The 20,004-nt window shown below is 40.1% G+C and overlaps 1 protein-coding gene and 1 long non-coding RNA gene across 10 annotated transcripts; one reads left to right on the top strand and one right to left on the bottom strand.

The window, feature by feature from the left end:
* The first annotated feature begins 5,285 nt into the window (after positions 1–5,285).
* On the top strand, positions 5,286–9,606 carry LOC146392772 (uncharacterized). 8 transcript variants are annotated; one of them, XR_014802732.1, is made up of 6 exons: positions 5,286–5,405; positions 5,699–5,778; positions 7,621–8,016; positions 8,171–8,395; positions 8,879–9,370; positions 9,476–9,606. XR_014802732.1 is itself a non-coding variant. In XM_084953158.1 (3 exons), the coding sequence occupies exons 1-3, from the start codon at positions 5,318–5,320 to the stop codon at positions 7,762–7,764; spliced, it is 312 nt and encodes a 103-aa protein (XP_084809284.1). In that variant the 5' UTR covers positions 5,286–5,317; the 3' UTR covers positions 7,765–8,583. The 8 variants fall into 8 exon arrangements, 1 of the variants encoding a protein (XP_084809284.1); XR_014802731.1 differs by having other exon boundaries at positions 7,621–8,055; XR_014802727.1 differs by having other exon boundaries at positions 7,621–8,395; positions 8,879–9,009; positions 9,262–9,370; positions 9,476–9,602.
* A 4,617-nt stretch (positions 9,607–14,223) lies between these two features.
* Positions 14,224–16,838, bottom strand: LOC146392771 (uncharacterized). Of its 2 annotated transcripts, none has more exons than XR_014801265.1 (3): positions 16,341–16,838; positions 15,154–15,265; positions 14,224–14,427 (listed from the first exon to the last, which is right to left on the bottom strand). It is a non-coding gene; the product is annotated as an uncharacterized LOC146392771 (long non-coding RNA). The 2 variants fall into 2 exon arrangements; XR_014801266.1 differs by having other exon boundaries at positions 15,161–15,265.
* Positions 16,839–20,004: the final 3,166 nt, after the last annotated feature.

The raw sequence follows: 20,004 nt of genomic DNA, 5'->3' as shown, positions 1-20,004 counted from the left end.
TTTTCCCGTTCACTAGATGACCACGTCCAGCAGGTGCACTGTGTGATACAGCGGCTGTTGGAAAATAAACTGTTCGTGAAAGCGGAGAAATGTGTCTTCCATGCGGGGTCGGTGTCCTTTTTGGGTTACGTGCTAGAAAAGGGACAGCTCAGAGCTGACCCCTGTAAGCTCGAGGCCATTGTGAGTTGGCCGACCCCTTCCACACGCAAGCAGTTATTTAGGAGCAGCAACAGGCGTCTGGTGTCGGAGTATTGCCACCTCCCCGAGTGGTAACATGTCTGTTAATTCTCCGCGGTGTGCATTACGGCCAACCTATGTCTTGGATTTTGTTTGCTTACCTGTTGTCCTGTAGTCTCAGCCGGATCCATCACCCGCTTGCCTGTCAGCTGTTCGTGAAGCCGCATTTCCGGGATCACCACGGAGATCAATTTCAGCTTTTCTCCCACATCCCGGGAATCCTCGCCCGAGCCTGTACAGCCAGTGTGACAAGTGAGCTCTCCAACTCTCCCCATATTTATTGCCGTTTCTTACCGGTTGTTTGGCATCTTTCCCTAAAGTTTCGTTTTCCTTTTTCTCATAGATCCACCCTGCATGCGCGGGTTACCCCTTTCCCTCTGAATGCGTCAGCCCCCTTCCCTGGTTTCCCTCTGTTTATTTATCAGCGTACATATCTCATCCCGTGTAAATAAGTTTGACACTGTAAATAAAGAGCACTTCCTGCATGTTCTGCGCTTCTGTGTGTTCTGCCATAGAGTCCGTTCACTCAGCATAACAGATATAGGTCACCGGAGACGGCTGTGTCAGGAAATCATGGGATACATTTATGACACATTCAAATGTGTAGTTTCAGCATTTGGGTGTTGTTTAACTTGTAAGGAGCTGATTCCAAAATTGGAATCAGACTTGGCTAATTTATTTATTTAATCTGGGGTGAGATGAACTAGGTACTGCAAAGTGTTCTGTTACTATCAACGGAAGAGGCGAGACACAGTCTACTTCAGCTGGTTGTAACTTTTCATTCAAACAGAAGTTTCTTACCGGTTCGACTTGTATGTGTAATGGATGTACAGGACAGTGGCTTAAATCAAACCTTCTGTTCTGTTGGTGTGACAACTCTAAGACGTATAATAACAATAACTGGAAGAAAAATGTGTGATACAGAGGCTGTGCTCAGCTCTCTTGTCAAATTCAGAGTGTTAGCTGATTTTCATAATGCTACCCACTAAGTTTCATAACTTAGTGGGTAGCATGCTCGAGTTTGTACATCAGTGATGTTGATGATGAATGGATATTTTTAGGTGATCTGTTTCTCAGGTTTTGTTTCTTTAATTTTCAATCAGCCACCATACATGAACTATTGATATCCTACACATACACACTTCGCTACAGTTTTGGTTGATGGGAAACTGAACCCTTTTGTTTGTGGACTCAGCCAAGGCCAAGTTAGTAACACTGTATTTCATAGCTAGTTTCGCTGGTGATGCTTTTCTTCTTTTTAATTGGTAAAATGATGATGTCAAAACTTCAAAAAATGAGGTGCAGTCAGTAACCTCAGAGTGGATATGTTCATGTCTTTTATAATGAGGGAGGCAGTTCTGAGTAAAGCTAACACAAGCACTGATGACCAGCCAGTGTTGGTCTCTGATTGCACAGAGTTTCTCGCTGTATTGAACGGGCAGGATTGATAACCCAGAGCCTCTCCGATTCTGGATAAGAATGCAGCAGTTTCTAAACTTGCTACATTTTGTAATCCTAAATTGCACACAGTGGGAGTACTGGTGAGCTGGGATTAATTTCTTTTTACATTTTATGCAGAAGGAGAAAACTGAGTGCTTTTAGGCAACTTTGTCCTGGTCGTTGTGTCCTTGGGCAAGACACTTTACCCTACCGCCTACTAGTGTTGGCCAGAGGGGCCGATGGCGCGATATGGCAGCCTCGCTTCTGGCAGTCTGCCCCAGGGTAGCTGTGGCTACAACTGTGGTTTGCCTGCACCAGTGTGTGAATGTGAGAGTGAATGAATAGTGGAATTGTAAAGCACTTTGGGTGCCTAGAAAAGCGCTATATAAATGCAATCCATTATTATTAATAATTTTTAGATCTTCACACTGTTAGACCTCTGCCTCACCACTACATATTTCAAATACAACGAAGGCTTTTACAGACAAAAACATGGCTGTGCCATGGGCTCCCCCGTGTCACCTATTGTAGCCAACCTTTACATGGAGGAAGTGGAAAGGAAGGCTCTTGGCTCTTTCAAAGGAAGAGTACCCAGCCACTGGTACAGATATGTGGACGACACCTGGGTCAAAATCAAGACACAAGAAGTGGAATCCTTCACTGCGCACATTAACGCTGTGGATAAAAACATCAAGTTCACCAGGGAAGACACAAAGGACAACTGTTTGCCTTTCCTGGACTGCGCTGTGCACATTGAAGAGAACGGCAAACTCAACATCGAAGTTTACCGGAAGCCCACACACACGGACCAGTACCTCCTCTTTGACTCCCATCACCCTTTGGAACACAAACTTGGAGTAATTAGGACCCTACACCACCGGGCAGAACATGTTCCCTCTAAGCCTGAAGGAAAAAAGAAGGAACACACACATGTAAAGGAAGCACTCAAAACGTGCGGCTATCCTAAATGGGCGTTCTTAAAGTCAGCAAAGAGGCACAGAAAAGAAGACCAGACACCAGCGAGGGAGGATAAGAAGGACAGACGCAACAACATTGTCATCCCCTATGTAGCCGGTGTATCAGAAAAACTTAGGAGAGTTTTCTCCAAGCATGACATCCCGGTGCATTTCAGACCGAGCAACACGCTCAGACAAAAACTGGTTCACCCGAAAGACAAAACGCCAAAACACAGACTTAACAATGTGGTGTATGCGGTACAGTGCAGCGAGGAATGCCCAGACCTCTACATTGGAGAGACCAAACAGCCACTTCACAAGCGCATGGCACAACACAGAAGAGCCACCTCCACAGGACAAGACTCAGCAGTCCATCTGCATCTTAAGGATAAAGGACACTCTTTCGAGGATGCCAATGTTCACATTTTGGACAGAGAGGACAGATGGTTTGAAAGAGGAGTGAAAGAAGCCATCTATGTCCACTGTGAGCGACCATCTTTGAACAGAGGCGGGGGTTTACGACACCAACTCTCTGCCATCTATAATCCAGTTTTGAGATCCCTTCCCAGACGCCTTAATGCCCACTCACATCCTGGGCCATCTGACCTCAGGAATTCGCATGATAAGGTGGGGCCAGGTTTCACAATGAACACACCCGAAACTCTGGCTGATTGGGACCCACACCCAGTTTCACACCTTGGCTCAGGCGATTAGAGGATCATCAGGGGGTCCTTTTGTCCCTCTGTGGGGGGATACTCCCACTAGGTTTATATCTGGGACTCTCCACCATTTGACCTTAGAACTGAAGAAGCTTCTCGGATGAGAGGTGAAACGTCTTCAAGTAACTTAAAGAAGTCCAGACGCTTTTCTTTGCAAGCTCCTTTGACTACGATGACCTGGATGACTGAGAACCTTCACAGACAATTTTTAGATCTCTTTGCAATCATCTACAGTGCAGGAGACTGTCAGTATCTTTTTTTAAATCCTTACTACAGCCCTGTCAAATCGTAATGCAAACAATTCAAAAGCTTCCTTCCCTGTCAAAACGCGCATAAGTGATGGTGAAAGCCTACATGAGGTGATTAAAGATATTTAACAGCTTTAATGTAAAAAGGTTCCTATCAGCCTCTGAAAACCTGTACTTGTAGAGCAATGACAGCATGAAGGAAAGCTCATAGTGCGTGTGGCGATACTGGTAATAGAGTCGGCTTGTCGGACAGGCAGGACAGGATAATGGTTCGATAAAGATTACAAAGAGGAGGGGAGTCAGAGGACACCCCTGTCTCGCCTCACAGCTGAGCACAAAAGGATATTTGGCTGAGAGTAATTATAGAAGCTCATGGAGAGTCACAGAGGGTTTGAATTCAGCAGGTGAAGCCTGGTCCGAACGCTGCCATCGAGTAAATCTTTATTATCTCTGAAGGGCAATTTGTTGTGCTGCCAGTGGTCAATTAGGATCAAAAAGCACATATGTAAGAAAGAGCGAGAAAAGAGAGCAGGGCAGTGCCATCGATGCGGTTTCAAAGGCATCAGACACTCAGAGGAGAAAATTCTTCTTTTCATGTGAAATTAAGGTTTATTCACATACATTCAACCAATATAACATGTTTTTGCATCAGAGAAACTCCGAATGTCAAACACACATCCCCCTAAAGTTTAAAATGTTCACATATGAGCAGCAGCTGTGGTCAGCCTGACGTCAGCTACAGTGGCTTGCTCTGATGAAAAAGAAATAAAAAGAAAAACTTACATATGTTCATTATCCAAAGGAAATAACTATTTCACCAATTTCCTCTGTAATTCTGGGGCCTCAAAGATGGATGATGGGCTGATGCAGAAGCACCTCTGTGTTCATTACAACTACCAGACGTGCTTTAGTGCCTAGCTGAGATGCATTTGCAGTGTTTGTTTCTCTTGTATTACTTCACGTACTACTCTTTTTTACTTCTTTACATTAACAAACAGACTGGTCACATTTAAGGAAGATATGCCACTGAGCAAAATATGCTTATTCTCTTTCCTTCCTGGGATAAAAAGATTGATAATATTTTCATATTTGCTGATAAGGTGTAAGACAAGCTTTAAGCGTACCAGGCAGAATGAACGCAGCTAGCCTGCCTCTGACTACAGATAAAAAGGAAACAAATGCAAACACCTCAAGTTCACTATAATATATTTTATATTTCATTTGTAAAATACAGAGTTTGAAAACACAGCACAGAAGCCTGAGAACTATTCCTGAAGACTACTTGAAGAAAGTACATGGAAGCTGCATAAGAGGTTTCAGCTGTTTTTGCTTTATATATTGTATTTCCATGTATGCTTGCACATATTTCCATAAATGTCTGTTCATATATCCCAACCAAAATTATACTTAACATTATGTTTATTAACGTAATAAACTACTAATATACTGATCCACGGGACCTGAGACTGAAATTTAACCCTCCATGTTTTCTTTCTTTTTCTTTTAACTTGTGGTTAAGTGAGGGTGCTATTAACTCTGAAATTTACACCTAAAGTTAATTCATACTTTTGGACTGTGAGATAACTCCCACAAGGGTATGATACTTCACCAAATAATGACTCTGTTCGTTCTTGGCAGCTCTTGAGATATAACAACACGTTCTCACTCCCAACTCGTCAAACGTGTGACGCATGGCCAGGCTCCCTCTGCTTCACTTATGGACGCGCAGGGTACCCCCCTCGCGTCGGGAATTGACGTGAAGGGTCCTCCGATTGAAGAGATTGCCGCGGAAGTGCCTGTTGTCGGTATATTTAGACATTTTCCAAATCACATTGTAGTGACGTATACAGAACACAATAAATTATATAATGTAAACAACTACCTGAAAAACAGGTAGAACGATACTTTTGTATCGTTTATTGCATTTATGGAGGGAGTGATGTATGCTGGGTAATGGCACAGCTAGCTACTGGGTGACTTTATTCACCCGCTTCGGCTGTTATCAGTCCATACAATGGGCGTTATTAGCACAAATCAGTCCCATAGATATGGGCCATCTCCTGCTAGATTGTTCAGAAGGTTGTTCTCATCCATCCAGATGGAGGATCACTAACAGGAGCGTGGGAAGAGTCCAGAATCCACTCTGGCTGGAATCCGGTGGATATGCAGTGTGTACAGGTAAGACCATTTAAACGGACAGCATTTATAGAATGACTATTAAAAGTCTGCGAGTGTCAGTAATGTTAATGTGGTTATCTTAGTAATACACAGAGTGCTAATATAACAGCTTTAAGATGCATTTGTAGATATTATTACGTGTTTTACCGTCTTTATGGTGCTAGCTTAAAGTTACGGCGTAAACGTTAGCTTATATTGGAGTAAAGCTGTTACTGTTTAAACGATGTTAGCACAGAAATATTAGCTTCTGTCATGACTGATGGAGTTACTAGTTAATAACGTTTCCAGTAAAGTGTTTAATCGCAGCCACAGATTGACAGCAAATATCTCGATTAGCTTCAGTGCATCTATAATAAATATGTGCAAGTTTCAGTGCTTCGTTTAAACTGTATGATACTTATACTGACCCAGGGTCAGTGTAAAATACAATCCTAGCTGTGTGAACAAAGCCTGGCTCCTTTAATCCTGCATGACAAACCTCAGGATGCAGGTTATTATTACTCTTTCCTGCTGGCACACCTGTCACACCTGAGAGTCAGCTAGAAACTTACAGTGACGTGGACATCATGCAAAGACTGCCAGACTCTGTAATACTGTAAATGATCAGTGACTCAGGTTATCACTAAACTTTAAACGGTATCTCTGTGTCTCTCTGTGTGTGCTGAACATTTAGGATTGAGTCAGGCTGCATCAGCTGAAGCTGTTATTTGTATATATCAGTATTTTTTATTCAGGTGTGGGGAAAATACGTAAGACTGCAGTGAAGCGATGTACCAGATTAATCCCTGGCCAAAGGTATCATACTTAAATCAGACTACTGATCCAGCCACATCAGCCTTTTGTGAGGTCTGTTTAAAGTTGACTAAAAGTGAACTGCAGGTTCCTGAGAGGTGGACTGTGAGCACAGAAACACATGTTCATACATACAGCTGCAGCAAACTTACATTAATTTTAAATAGATTTGTTACTCTGATGTCTGTCTCTGTGTTAGTCCTCTGACAGACTGGTGACCTGTCCAGATGTGTTCTACCTATGACTACTGGGACAGGCTCTAGCCTTTTTAATAGAAATTTTCTGTTATTCTCATTTAAAGTATTTAAGTGCTTATGCATATGCTTAGTTGTGACACTGTTATAGACTGTTCAGTGAAAGTTTCTAAAACTAGATGAACTTACTTCAGCGTCAGCAGTTTGAGAAAACAACTCCCTTTACAGGTGCTGATAAGGCCAAGGGCACAAAACAGCTTAACCATTGATCCGTTAGGTTTCATAGCGAGACACGTGAAGTGTGGTAGGATCAGTTTGTAACTTCCTCCCTCTTCCTTGGAATGCATAAAGGAGTAGGAGCACAACTTCTGTGGCAGCGCTGACATGACTGAACTGTGATGTTTGATGTGTGTTGGCGCAGTAATAAATAGCTTGATCACAGCTCTTTCTGTGTTGCAGACTTTATTTAAAAAATTCCACGACACCTCCCACCCTCCCACTGTGAACCTGAATTGAATATTCAGAAGACATTTGTTTAAATAGTTCTACAAATCTGAGCTGTTGGTGTGTCCTTGGATTGTGTGGTAATAATATTAGAGCTAGCAATCTTTCTTACTGAATCTCTACTATGAGTCATGTTACCTGAGATTAATTCTATGTTTACCTGTCAGCCTGGACGAATGTGCTGTGTGAAGGAAATTAAATTAAATCAGATCTGAACTGCGTACATTTGAGGAACCTGTTCATATTTAATTGAAATATGAACCAGTGATTTTTTTGATTGCTGATTCCAAGAGAGTCTTTGTGGAAATCCTGTTTGGCTTTTGTTATTTTAATTCTCTTCTCTGTTTTCCAGAACAGTTCTCCACAGTCGCTGTCCACATGGGTCAGTGGGACCAAGAAGCACTCTGCTAATGTGTGGACTCTGACCAGCAACATCCAGCAAGACCCAGACAGCGTTTTCTATCTCCCAGCTGGATTTTTTTTTGTATGTCTGTGACTGGAGAGTCAGATTTTTGTTGAGCTTCACACTTGCAGAGTTAAGTCAGTTTGCAGAGATCCCTCCCACCCTGGCTTTTATGTCCTAGATTTCTTATCTGAAAGAGTAATATTTCAGTGACTGCTGCTTATACCACAGGTTAATACACGCTACTGATCCCTGATAGGAGAATCATCAATTTTGGCAACAAAGAAGCCTGGTGGATGTTTGTTTACAGTCTGATGATGGGACATCATGCTCTGCATCTTCAAAGTTTGCCTCCTCATTATTATTCATACCCAGTAATGTGAAGTATGCTTATATCTACTATAACTGAACCAACCTGGTGCTCTTCATTTATGGAGGCTGTTGAGTCTGAATGTTGGATGTTGTGTATCTCGTGTTCTCTGGGCTTTGTTGTCCTCAGTCTTTTCGCAGGATCAGAAAACAAAACCAGGAGGCGCGTAAATGTTTCTTCTCCATGATGTTTCTTCAAATGTTTCTTCTGGATGATGATAAGACTGTGACACGGGATGCCACCTTTGGTCTTGTGATGAAGCAAAGCTCAGGAAGAAGTGGGATTAAATGGTACCCACATGTGTGCTGCTGAGAAGGATGTACAGGGGCACCTGCAGCCAAATCCAAGCTTCAGGTTAGTTGTAGTTGCAGAACGCTATAGGACTGAGACAGCTGAGGCATCAAATGTTTGATTAAACGGATGAAAAAGAGAAGTTTCTTCCCTATAATTATCACTTCTTAAAATCTGTAGCAACTTCAAGTCTGTCAGCGTGCTGAGCATGCTCAGAATGTGATAATATATTTTTGTTCAATATTTAATTTCTTTCAGTTGCAATTGTTAAATGAAAAAAAAAAATATTCTTATAATTTAGCAAACTAATTTATCAAAAAAAAATATACATATATCTGTATTAGTTTTAATAAATTAATTTGACACCTGTATTGAAAATACCATATTGTATTCATACAGAATCAGTATGGTATCATTGTTTGTCTGCTCACTGATTGCTGAAACTAAGAGCTACTTTGATCTGTTTAGATCTAAAGTATCCAAAGTTGAGCTCTGATGTTTCTTCACCCCTGTGTGTGTGATATGTGATTTCCTACATGCTGGCAGAGCAGAGCGGCAGTTTGTGCTCACAGATGGTGATGGTGTGGAGAGACAGTGGTGTTTCCTCAGAAGAACCAGCAGAGTCACTTGCTGACTGATGTTCGTCTGCACTGCACAGAGGAAATCAACTGACCAAGGTTTGTCCAGTGACGTGTTATGAAATGTATATTTGTTTTATGCTTACAGTTATGTTTTTCTTGACAGAGGCTCTGCAGAGGTTAGACAAAGCAGAGAAAACATGTGCTTTACATTTTACTGTGATTTATTGAGATATTTGTTGCCTGATGTTCAGCAGGAATGGAGAAATAGAATCAAAGGGAGATGTTTTTGCTGTTTTTGTAATGATGTAAGTAAATCTTCAATATTATTTATTTGCTTGGTTATATTAGGAGTGTTTCTGAGTGAGGGGGAGAGGAGTCATCATCCAGGTAAAGTGACGTGGATCAGTGGATACACTTGTCTCCCCTTTAAAGGAGACAATCCAAGTCATCCTTAAATGTTAGTGCTTTCAAATACACAAACATTTGTAAAGGACAAAAATGAACATCCAACTTTGACTGTAATACAAAATAAATCTTTGCATGTGTGTTTTCAAACTCTCAGATGGGCAGGATATCAGTCTTGGACTGTCTAACCTGCAGCACTGAATGACCACCACACATGAGCATGTTCCTGCAACATTCAGCATCTGATCCTTCATCTGTGTGCTTCTGCTTTTGTTAAGTAGAGTTACCCAACTCCAGTAACTCTAAACACATGCCATCCATTTCTAACGGCCTGGTTACTTCCTGTCAGTTACTTTAGAAACCATGTGGTCACCTGACCTAACACTGTTTCTTCTTCTTTCCCTTAATGTTCAAGTGTCACATGTCAAACAGCTGGAGAGGAAACTACACCAGTGTACTGAGATGTTTCACCAACACGTGCCAGATGCTGTTCCTTCATGGTGACATCACCAGAGACAGCCCCACCCACCTCAGGACCTCGCCATTGATCATGATGATTATAATGATGACAGCGAGCGGAACTAAGACTGTAAAAATCCACGACCAGAATGTTTCTTTCTAATTATTAATGAATACTGAGAGCCTCTTTCTGTGTTTTGTCTGTTTTGGGGTTGTTTTTTTTACCTCATTTGTTACTAACAAAGTTCACCAAACTCACACAGTTTACATTCTGTATGTTTCCATCTTTACCAGCCACACTCTAACTGCATTTAAGAAAATAATCCTTAGAAATCGTCGTTTTTCTCTTTTGTAATTGTAGATAATTCAGTGAATATACTGCGCTGCTTCCTTTTATTGCGTCACACATTGCTTTAAGTTTTTCAGTGTCCAGTTATTTTTTACTGCTGTTTGAATTCTCTGTATGTTTGACCCTGTAGACTGTTTGATGGACTGCTTGTCTTCCTGTTTGTTACCGCCGCCTGTTTTTTAATAAAGATTTGGATTTCTGACTTCAACACAGCCTCTGCGTGTCCTCCCTTTGTGTCCTCTTCCTCTGTGAATGTGTTGCATGTGTCACAGATTCATTTTATTAACAGCTTTCCCACAGTGAGTTGCATCAGCATTCATTCACAGCACATTTCAGAAGGATTCAGATTAATACAGTGATCTTACAGTCAGAATGATCCTGACAGAGTGCCACTGTAAATGATCTTTCATCAGGTAAATTTTAAAGTTCAGTATTTCAAAGCAGGAGTTGTGAAGAATCATACTGGCATTAGGACTAATAATATGTACTTACAAAGTCAAAGTTTTTTAATTATGCTAGAATATTGGAAGACAATCAACTTTTAGTGTTTTCCGCATATTAATTATTCTGAAATAGAGACGGTGACCCTAACTGTACAGAAGCACTAAACAACTGACAATCTAACAGACATCATTGGCCTGAGCCGTCATGCACAGTGAGTCTGATCCTTTGCTGTGAGAGTCTGACAAGCATGTTTCTGGTCAGTTTGGAAGAAATAATATCACAATGTTGATCTTTCTTTCCAATATTCCTTCTCTTTTACAACATAAACTGTGATCAAAGCTACTTATGTTCACAGCATGTAATAATACTGACAGTCCAGGGCATTGTGGTCTGTTGAGCTAGGGTTAGCAATTCAGACATATGTAATCAATATTAAACGTCTCTGACGTGGGCCACTGTCCGCAGTGTTGGGAAATCCATACCAGGCTGGAACGAGTCAAGGTAGGTGAGCATCCACGAGAAGACACAGCAGATGCATCCTACTAATACTGACAGGACCAGGAGACTCCAGAAACCGAGCATCTTCTCTTCAGTGCCATCCTCTCCTGTCACCCTCTCTGCCCGCAGCTCTTTGAGTATGGGGTAGATAAGGGCGCAGAGAAACCCTTATTACTAATTTGTATTATAATTCAATTTTAATGAAATATTCATATTCAGTATTGGTCCTTATATTAATAACCACGTATCCACCCAGGCTCATGGTGGGGCAGGGCTCTGTCCTGGGATGCTTGAGTACAAGGTAATGTACACCCTGACCAGGTATCCAGTCTGTCAGAATTGTTTTCAATATTTGGTTCAAAAACATGAGTGACAACAAAAATCCAACTAGGATTCTTGCATATGATGAATGAAGTCTGTCTTTGACTGTATTGTCCAGCTGATCCATCAAACCCCCAGCAGGTGAACCTTATTCATGACATAACACGGCAACAATGTAAAAAATGAAACAGCAACAGTCTAAATGTAAAGTGCATTCTAAACTCCTCTTCAATAAATTATATGCAAAGAGTCATTCAGGACTGTAAAACGTAAACTACAGAACCCAGAGTTTTCATCATTAAATCTCTGGTTGCTTCATTTTTCTATCCTATATCAGATACTTTAAAGGTTAGGTTAGGTAAACTTGCATTCTCATGGTGAGGCAAAGTGCTTTATGTGTGTGTGTGCGTGTCATGAACGGCTATAAAAGGCCTATAATTAAAGAACAAAGCGGGGTTTGAGTTCGAGTTGCGGCAGACTGTCACTACTTGTAAATGGAACGCAGCCTTCCTACGGCGGACAGCTAATAACAGGAATCGGACGCGGTCCACCCAAGTCCACAGCAACCACCATAGCAACCGCCTAGCATGACCTTAAAAACATATTCTGTCTTCATAACTATCAAACACATGAAATGATTTGCAAAGTGTTTAAGTGTTACAGCTGCAGAGAGCTATGGCGGTATCTTTGGAAGCTGTTTACATAGCTAATAATATACGATGTAACCATGGAGACAGTCAGTCACGTGAGCTAGCGGTGCATGTTTACTACAGTGAATAAGGTGATTGCGTGCACAGCGTCCACACGCTGCAGAGGGTAAAGACATTACTTCAATATTGTTTTATATTGATATATATTTGCCTTCTGTTGACCATCACCTCAGGTTCACCATTACAGTTTCAGCATACAGATGCACACTGTCTAAATATCAACACATTCAAAACTCATGTCTCAGAAATAAGCACAGCTGTTCATGTTTGTCATTAGAGTTTTATTTGTAAGAAAATTATGAACTTCATATTGTGTATCAAATAAAAGAACATTTCACAACAGAAACAGGTAACAGAAATGTCTCTAATGTAGACATGTACAGTGTAGTGTAAGCATTAAAAGATCATAAAGGAAACACTAACATTTATGTGAAACTAATTGTAATAAAAAAATGAACAGGTGGTTTATAGATGTAAAAGAAAGAATCTGAAAACAACACTTTTTTGGTCTAAGTGATCAAAGTAGAAAACAGAACTGATGTTCAAAAACAAACCGTAGCTGCACTAATATTACACATCTCCATTGTTGTGGTGAACGGACATGTTGCTTTTAAAACCACATGCAGTGTGTGACCGTGACTGTTCACTGAGACCATGAACGCCACTTCGCTGAAGCCTTTGCCTTCTTCTTCTTCTTCTAAATTGGAAGCAGAAGGAGCACGAGCTGCTTTGATCTACTGAAAGGAAAAAGCAGAACATCTGAGCTGAAACCAGTCAGCTGAAATCATTAAGACAGGAACAATCATTCAATGCAGTGTCTCAGGTGGCTTAGCCTGTTACAACTGTTGACACAAGCTAAATACGGTTAACACACAGTGTCAGGGAATTCCAGTGTGGGAACTAGTGGCTTTAGGTTTGTAGTCATTTAACTTTCATCCATTCATTCATTTAATTCAGGAGGAAGAAATGTCAGGTTGGTGCAGGCTGGTTACATGCATTTGGTCCCATGCTGTCTTTAACTAAATGACTTGGTTCATTTTATGGCTGGGCTGTATGTGGGGTTATATCATGTTATTTGGGCAGGAGTACCTGTCCTCTGTTAGACTTAGAAAGTTTCTCCATAAGTAGAGTTTCTAACTCTTCTAGCACATCTGTGGCTGACAGCTTTTTGGTGGCTCTTTTTACCCCACACTGGTTGTGAGTGTGTAAATAGCCCCACTAGTTCTTTTGGGTTGCAGTTAACTTGGGAGGAAGAGGTAGGTCTGCCATGACTAGATGAATAACAATTATCTGGGATACATAAATTTCATAATGCATGCATATATCTCTATAAACCTGGCCTGAGGGCTGCCATTTTTTACATTCAGTTATTTCTTTGTTGAATCTAAATAATGAATGTGTTACAGTTAAACTGACACTGATCAGTGTAAATGGCTCATTGGGACACAGAAACCTTTAAATTAAACCCTATCACCTGATTTCGAGTGTCAAACAATATCAAAGCTGTAAAAGCTGTTTACAGTCAGAATTTATAAAACTATGATTGTAAATAAATTCAAACAAGTGAGCTTTTCTCTTTGTGCTGAATATCAACACTGTGATTTCTTAGACTGCAAGCTTTACTTTAGCACAACCAGTTGTAGAAGCTGCCACTCCAAATGTCTTTTGATAACAAGAAAAAAATACCTTTTCAGTCCACGGCCTGAAGTTCTTCTCTGACATCTTCTGCAATCGGCTTTGTCTGCTGGTTTGAAGACAATAAACCACAAAAAAGATGATTTAGTCACTTTGTCTACATCATGCAGCTCGAATGTGTCGTGTAACGATGTTGAATAGCCGTCGTTATCCCTCTGCTGTGTCAGTAGGATTGTACTGTACAGCATCTCATTGATATGTGAGGAATGCTAATGTAACACGATAACAGACTTACATCATTAAAACATAAAGGACAGGAGATATTTAGATATTTTTATATTTATATTACATTTTATAGCTGACGGATATTACTAAATAGATAGAATTTACTAAATAGCTGGATGAACATGAAAAATATGTCTATAATCACAAATGACCATGAGAGCCAGTAGAATTAATTCAACTGGACACTCAAAAGACGTCCTTAAATGCTCTTTAAGTGGCAGAACAAACGAACAAACAGTTAATTGCTTACTTGAGATGAAATCTGCTCAGCTACTTTGAAAACAGCTTCTAAGTGGTTCCTCCTTTAACAGGATGACTGCTCAGGGGTAAGGCTATCATGCAATCCAGCAATCTTTATGGTTCTGCTTTGATTCACCAGGAACTATTAGGGAAACCTTCCAGCGCCTCCTGTGAAAGACACAGGCATAAACACACAAACATTTATTAACATGTTCCACAGTCTTCCAGTTTGATTTTCTCATCCTGTGGACAACAACGTACATGGATGCAGGTTTATTGTTAACTTTTGTAAGGTTTATTTAGTGAACATATCCAGCTGCAGCTCCACTGTGATCCTGAACTGGATAAGCACTTAAGAAAATGTGTCAATAAATGGACATACATCAACTTACTATATTTATCCAAACAGACGGGACCAATAATGCTTCACTGAGTTAGAGACTTTAACAGTCTCTTCTATGTAAGACTGTCTCGTGCTGATATACCTGCAAACTTGACAACAAAGGTTTTTCAGACTACATGTAGCTGTCCTCTATGTCAGCTCACACATTTACATTTATGTCACACTTATTTCTGCTTTCCCATTTTATAATTATTACTTACATTTTGATTAGATACCTTGAGTTTGTAAATGATCAGATTACATAATTGGAATACAATGTATCCAATTCAGGGTTGTGGGAGGATGAAGCCTATCCCAGCTGATACAGGACAAAGACAGGCTGCCAGTTTATTGCAGGGCTAACACAATATGTGTAACAGAAAATCCACTTAAATGTTTGATATTTCTTATAATAATCATAATTATGACTATTATTTAAAGGTTTCTTTATAAATACATTTTGATTTTTTATAACCTCTAAAATATAAACCTAAGCTGTTTCAGATTCTGACCTCTGACCTCAGTGACCTGGCTGTGTCCTCACTGCAGCTCCCTCTTGGAAGTACGTCTGCTTCTTGTCTTCCCCCAGTGTTGACCGCCTGCCCTTGATATCACGTACTGTACCTGAGGAACAAAAAAGGACAAACACTTGCCTTCATTCAAGAAGTACATTCATACAGAGGTAATCTATGGAAACACACTAGTTCACCCTTTGGGAGAAATCAGTTCCTGTGAAACATTTCTGTAAATGAACATCATGTGGAGAATGAATGAAATGAGTTCTTCAGGTGACTCAGCAGTCCCACACTGACAAATGAAATCTAGTTAAACTATTAAGCATCTTTGCTCTTCTGAAATCTGTGTTAAACAACAACAAACATAAATTAGTAACAAAAATACAGCTGAGTAGAGGCTTTACAAACCACCAGCAGCCATAATGCTAAATTTTAATCTTCAAATGTTTCTGAGCCGTCTTCAACCTGCTTTTAACACATTAAAGTCCCACAGTCAATGCAGCCTGACTCAATCCTAGATGTTCAGCACACAGAGACACAGAGGTACCGTTTAAAGTTTAGTGTTAACCTGAGTCACTGATCATTTACAGTATTACAGAGTCTGGCAGTCTTTGCATGATGTCCACGTCACTGTAAGTTTCTAGCTGACTCTCAGGTGTGACAGGTGTGCCAGCAGGAAAGAGTAATAATAACCTGCATCCTGAGGTTTGTCATGCAGGATTAAATTTACAGTGGCTTTGTTCACACAGCTAGGATTGTATTTTACACTGACCCTGGGTCAGTATAAGTATCATACAGTTTAAACGAAGCACTGAAACTTGCACATATTTATTATAGATGCACTGAAGCTAATCGAGATATTTGCTGTCAATCTGTGGCTGCGATTAAACACTTTACTGAAAACTTTATTAACCAGTAACTTCATCAGTCATGACAGAAGCTAATATTTCTGTGCTAACATCGTTTAAACAGTAACAGCTTTACTCCAATATAAGCTAACGTTTACACCGTAACTTTAAGCTAGCACCATAAAGACGGTAAAACACGTAATAATATCTACAAATGCATCTTAAAGCTGTTATATTAGCACTGTGTGTATTACTAAGATAACCACATTAACATTACTGACACTCGCTGACTTTTAATAGTCATTCTATAAATGCTGTCCGTTTAAATGGTCTTACCTGTACACACTGCATATCCACCGGATTCCAGCCAGAGTGGATTCTGGACTCTTCCCACGCTCCTGTTAGTGATCCTCCATCTGGATGGATGAGAACAACCTTCTGAACAATCTAGCAGGAGATGGCCCATATCTATGGGACTGATTTGTGCTAATAACGCCCATTGTATGGACTGATAACAGCCGAAGCGGGTGAATAAAGTCACCCAGTAGCTAGCTGTGCCATTACCCAGCATACATCACTCCCTCCATAAATGCAATAAACGATACAAAAGTATCGTTCTACCTGTTTTTCAGGTAGTTGTTTACATTATATAATTTATTGTGTTCTGTATACGTCACTACAATGTGATTTGGAAAATGTCTAAATATACCGACAACAGGCACTTCCGCGGCAATCTCTTCAATCGGAGGACCCTTCACGTCAATTCCCGACGCGAGGGGGGTACCCTGCGCGTCCATAAGTGAAGCAGAGGGAGCCTGGCCATGCGTCACACGTTTGACGAGTTGGGAGTGAGAACGTGTTGGATATAAAAGCGAAACATTTTAATAAATGAAAGGATGAAACCTGGTTATGTAATGCAGATATTGCACCTGTGCAGGCGATAACGGCTGATGACATAATGTGTCTTTCAGACCAAATGCTACATGAACATAGGTCCAATCCAGAGAGAGCGTCAGCTGGTAAAGAAAAAACTGTTTCTATGTGTTTTTCGATTAGGAAACGAAGTTCATCTGATAATTTTAAAATCAACCTAGGGAACGAAGAAATAAAGGAGGTCAAAGATTTTAAGTTTTTAGGAATAATCTTAGATCCACATCTTAAATTTGACAAGCATGTAAAGAAGATCTCTAAGACGGTCAAGGCTAATCTGAATTGTTTTAAGTTAATTTGGCACTATATACCCACTTCAGTAGCTCAGTTATTTATGCATTCTATGATATTTTCTCATTTTTTATATTGTATGACAGTTTGGACCCAAGCAGCGCCATCTACAATTCAGCCTGTGGTATCCTTATATAATCAATCTTTAAAAATAATGGATAAAAAATCTGTTCGGTGGCATCACTGTCACGTTTTAAAGAAATATAATCTACTTAGTTTTAAGAGTTTTAATCATCTGTGTTTTCTTAAATTAGTTTTTAAAAGTATAAATAGGATGGCCCTAGAGTGTCTCAATAGATACATCCAGCGACAAGATAGTATTCGTATTACTAGGAGTAAGGTGAACGGCAACTGCAAGATATTATATCGCAGATCTACATTCGGTCAGTCAGCTTTTTCTATAAAGGCCTGCCATCTGTGGAACACACTTCCAACCGATATCAAATTGATTACAGACATTAGATCTTTTACATTGAAGGTTAAAGTGTGGTTAAAGGGAAATCAAAGATGTAGTCATTTTAACTAATGATTTTAATTTTATTTAAAACTATTGTCGAGTAACTGTAATTGTATTTATGATGTAATTTGGTTTTATGAAAATGTATGTTTTATTGTAAAATGTATCTATTTAGATTGTAAGCCCAACAAGGGACAATTGTTGAAAAAATTAGCAGTAGCTATAAACCTATGTGCGGCACATCAGTTTCATATCTTGCACTTGAACTATGTTAAACTGCACTGTCCCTTTTAAATAAATAAATTCAAACACTGTTGTCTCTCTTCCTGCCATCAGTAGTACTCCTGAAATAATCTGTAATTAAAGATTTGGTTTCTGTACACACAATGTGATTCTTTGTGAATTAGTAATGCATACTTCTCAGGAGAATATATCCTCTGATGGGTTCTCCACGCTGCATTGTCTGGTGATGTTTCGCATTTCAGTTTTAGATTTTAGCTCTCCCATCACCTCAATAGATAAGAACAGCATCTGCATCACTGCACGCTTCATGCTAATCCATGAAGACCAAGACCCAGAGATACATGAATGCAAACATCATTTCCACAGTGAGAACCGTGGCCTCAGACCATGGCCCAGTAGAAGCTGGAAGTCATTGCTCAATGAAGTCAAGTGGACTCGATAGTCAAGGAAAAGCAACAAGTGTGATCTTAAGAACACCTTCTACCCTGGGTAGAAAAAGTTACAGCCAGAAAACCTTTATTCCTTAAATCTGATTCTTCCACACATGTACTTTTGCATTCAGCTGGTTTGTGGCTGTAAGTTTAGAAGAACTTTGAGGTTTTAATGGACGCCAACAAAATCAAAAAGTTTCTCTTAGAAATCAACAAGCTCACCTGCAGCTTCAGCTCCAACTGACAGATACGCAGTTACCGAGGCCGTAAAACATATTATGTCTTTCCACAAATGTATTCAGCAGACATCGCTATATAGATAAAAGACTGCGGTGCATACAGTAGAACAATGCTTTGGTCAGAGTAAGAGACTCGCTTCTTTCCTCTGTTCTCTGTGTCTATTGTCCTGCTGATCAGTCGCGTCTTTCACCACACTGATTTCGTTTTTCTGCATCAAGGCTATTTTCATTTATGCCTTTGCTTTGTCATTTCCTGCGTGTTGTCGTCTCTTCCACACTTCCACCATGCTGCGTTCTCTTGTCATTTAGCTTCCTTATCAGGCTGAGCACGGCTGTCGCTTGTCATCAGAGTTTTGAAGTTCCCTTGCTTTCATTTTAGTCCGAGGCATGGCAATTTTTCATATCTGTTCTGCGCAAATTTGTAATTTTCTTCTCTCAGTTTGTCATCACATTTTATCACCGTGGGTCTTTTTTTATCACTTTACAAATCAAGTCAACCGATTTCAAATGGATCAGTGAGATTGTTTTTCCTTTTTTGTTCCTTCCCATCAGCGTATCTGAAAGCACCTGGCTGATAATGTTTTCTCTGCTGGACTAAAGTACTCACTCATTACTACAGTGAAGTTAAATGAGCTGATCACAGTAAAACATCACTAAACGTTATATCCAGTTTGTTGATGACAGCTTAGTTGGAAATGCCTCATAGACATGTTGAAAAAAATTAGGTGTCTGATTTTTCACGTCTGATATAAGACTTAGAGGTAATTTTACTTAAGGGCTTTCTAATAGCCTGTAGGTTTAGGATTGATTCACAGATCTCAATAAGTTATTAGAAGACAGCTCGAGCTCATCTGGGATTCATTTTTGGATCCATAAGTTACCATAATTTTAAAAAATTATAAAACTATTCAAACTCTACTTACCAAAATGGACACAGAGACTTTTTTGAAAGTCTGCACATCCAAGCATCCAATGAGATTTCTGAGATGAGAAAAATGCTGCAAGGCTTGGCAGACAATGATCGCTACAGCAGCTTCACAACTCGCCACACCTGTCAACGTGACCATGCCCCAACTTTAGGAATGAACAATATAAAACATAGATTTATTAGTAGAAGGGTAACTAGCTAAAACAAACAAAAAGAAGAACTTGTTTATTTCTGCTGTAAAGTTGGGCCTTTTAACGTCGAAGTCTATGGGGACTGACTCACGTTGAGAGCAAGAATCAAGCACCCACTACAGGAACTGTAGTTTGCCAAACTTTCAGCTCTTGGAGTTATCATCTGGATTTAATGCACTGGTGTGTGACCTTTCTAAGCAAGGTAAAGTTTACATGCAGCTATTTTGTAACCCATCATTTGTCTCATGACACAGATATTTCAGTACACAGTTCCAGTAAATGTAAAATCT

The sequence above is a fragment of the Perissodus microlepis genome, chromosome 2, assembly GCF_051167445.1.
Source record: "Perissodus microlepis isolate ML-2025 ecotype Zambia chromosome 2, ASM5116744v1, whole genome shotgun sequence".
NCBI lineage: Eukaryota > Metazoa > Chordata > Actinopteri > Cichliformes > Cichlidae > Perissodus > Perissodus microlepis.
This window is presented reverse-complemented; position numbering and strand designations above follow the sequence as displayed.

Bases quoted from the DNA above. Each gene is read 5' to 3' on its own strand.
- LOC146392772 (XM_084953158.1), top strand. From the start codon at position 5,318: ATGGACGCGCAGGGTACCCCCCTCGCGTCGGGAATTGACGTGAAGGGT. The intron at 5,406-5,698 runs GTATATTTAGAC...TCATCCATCCAG, and splicing joins CGCGGAAGTGCCTGTTGTCG to ATGGAGGATCACTAACAGGA. The intron at 5,779-7,620 runs GTAAGACCATTT...TCTGTTTTCCAG, and splicing joins TGGATATGCAGTGTGTACAG to AACAGTTCTCCACAGTCGCT.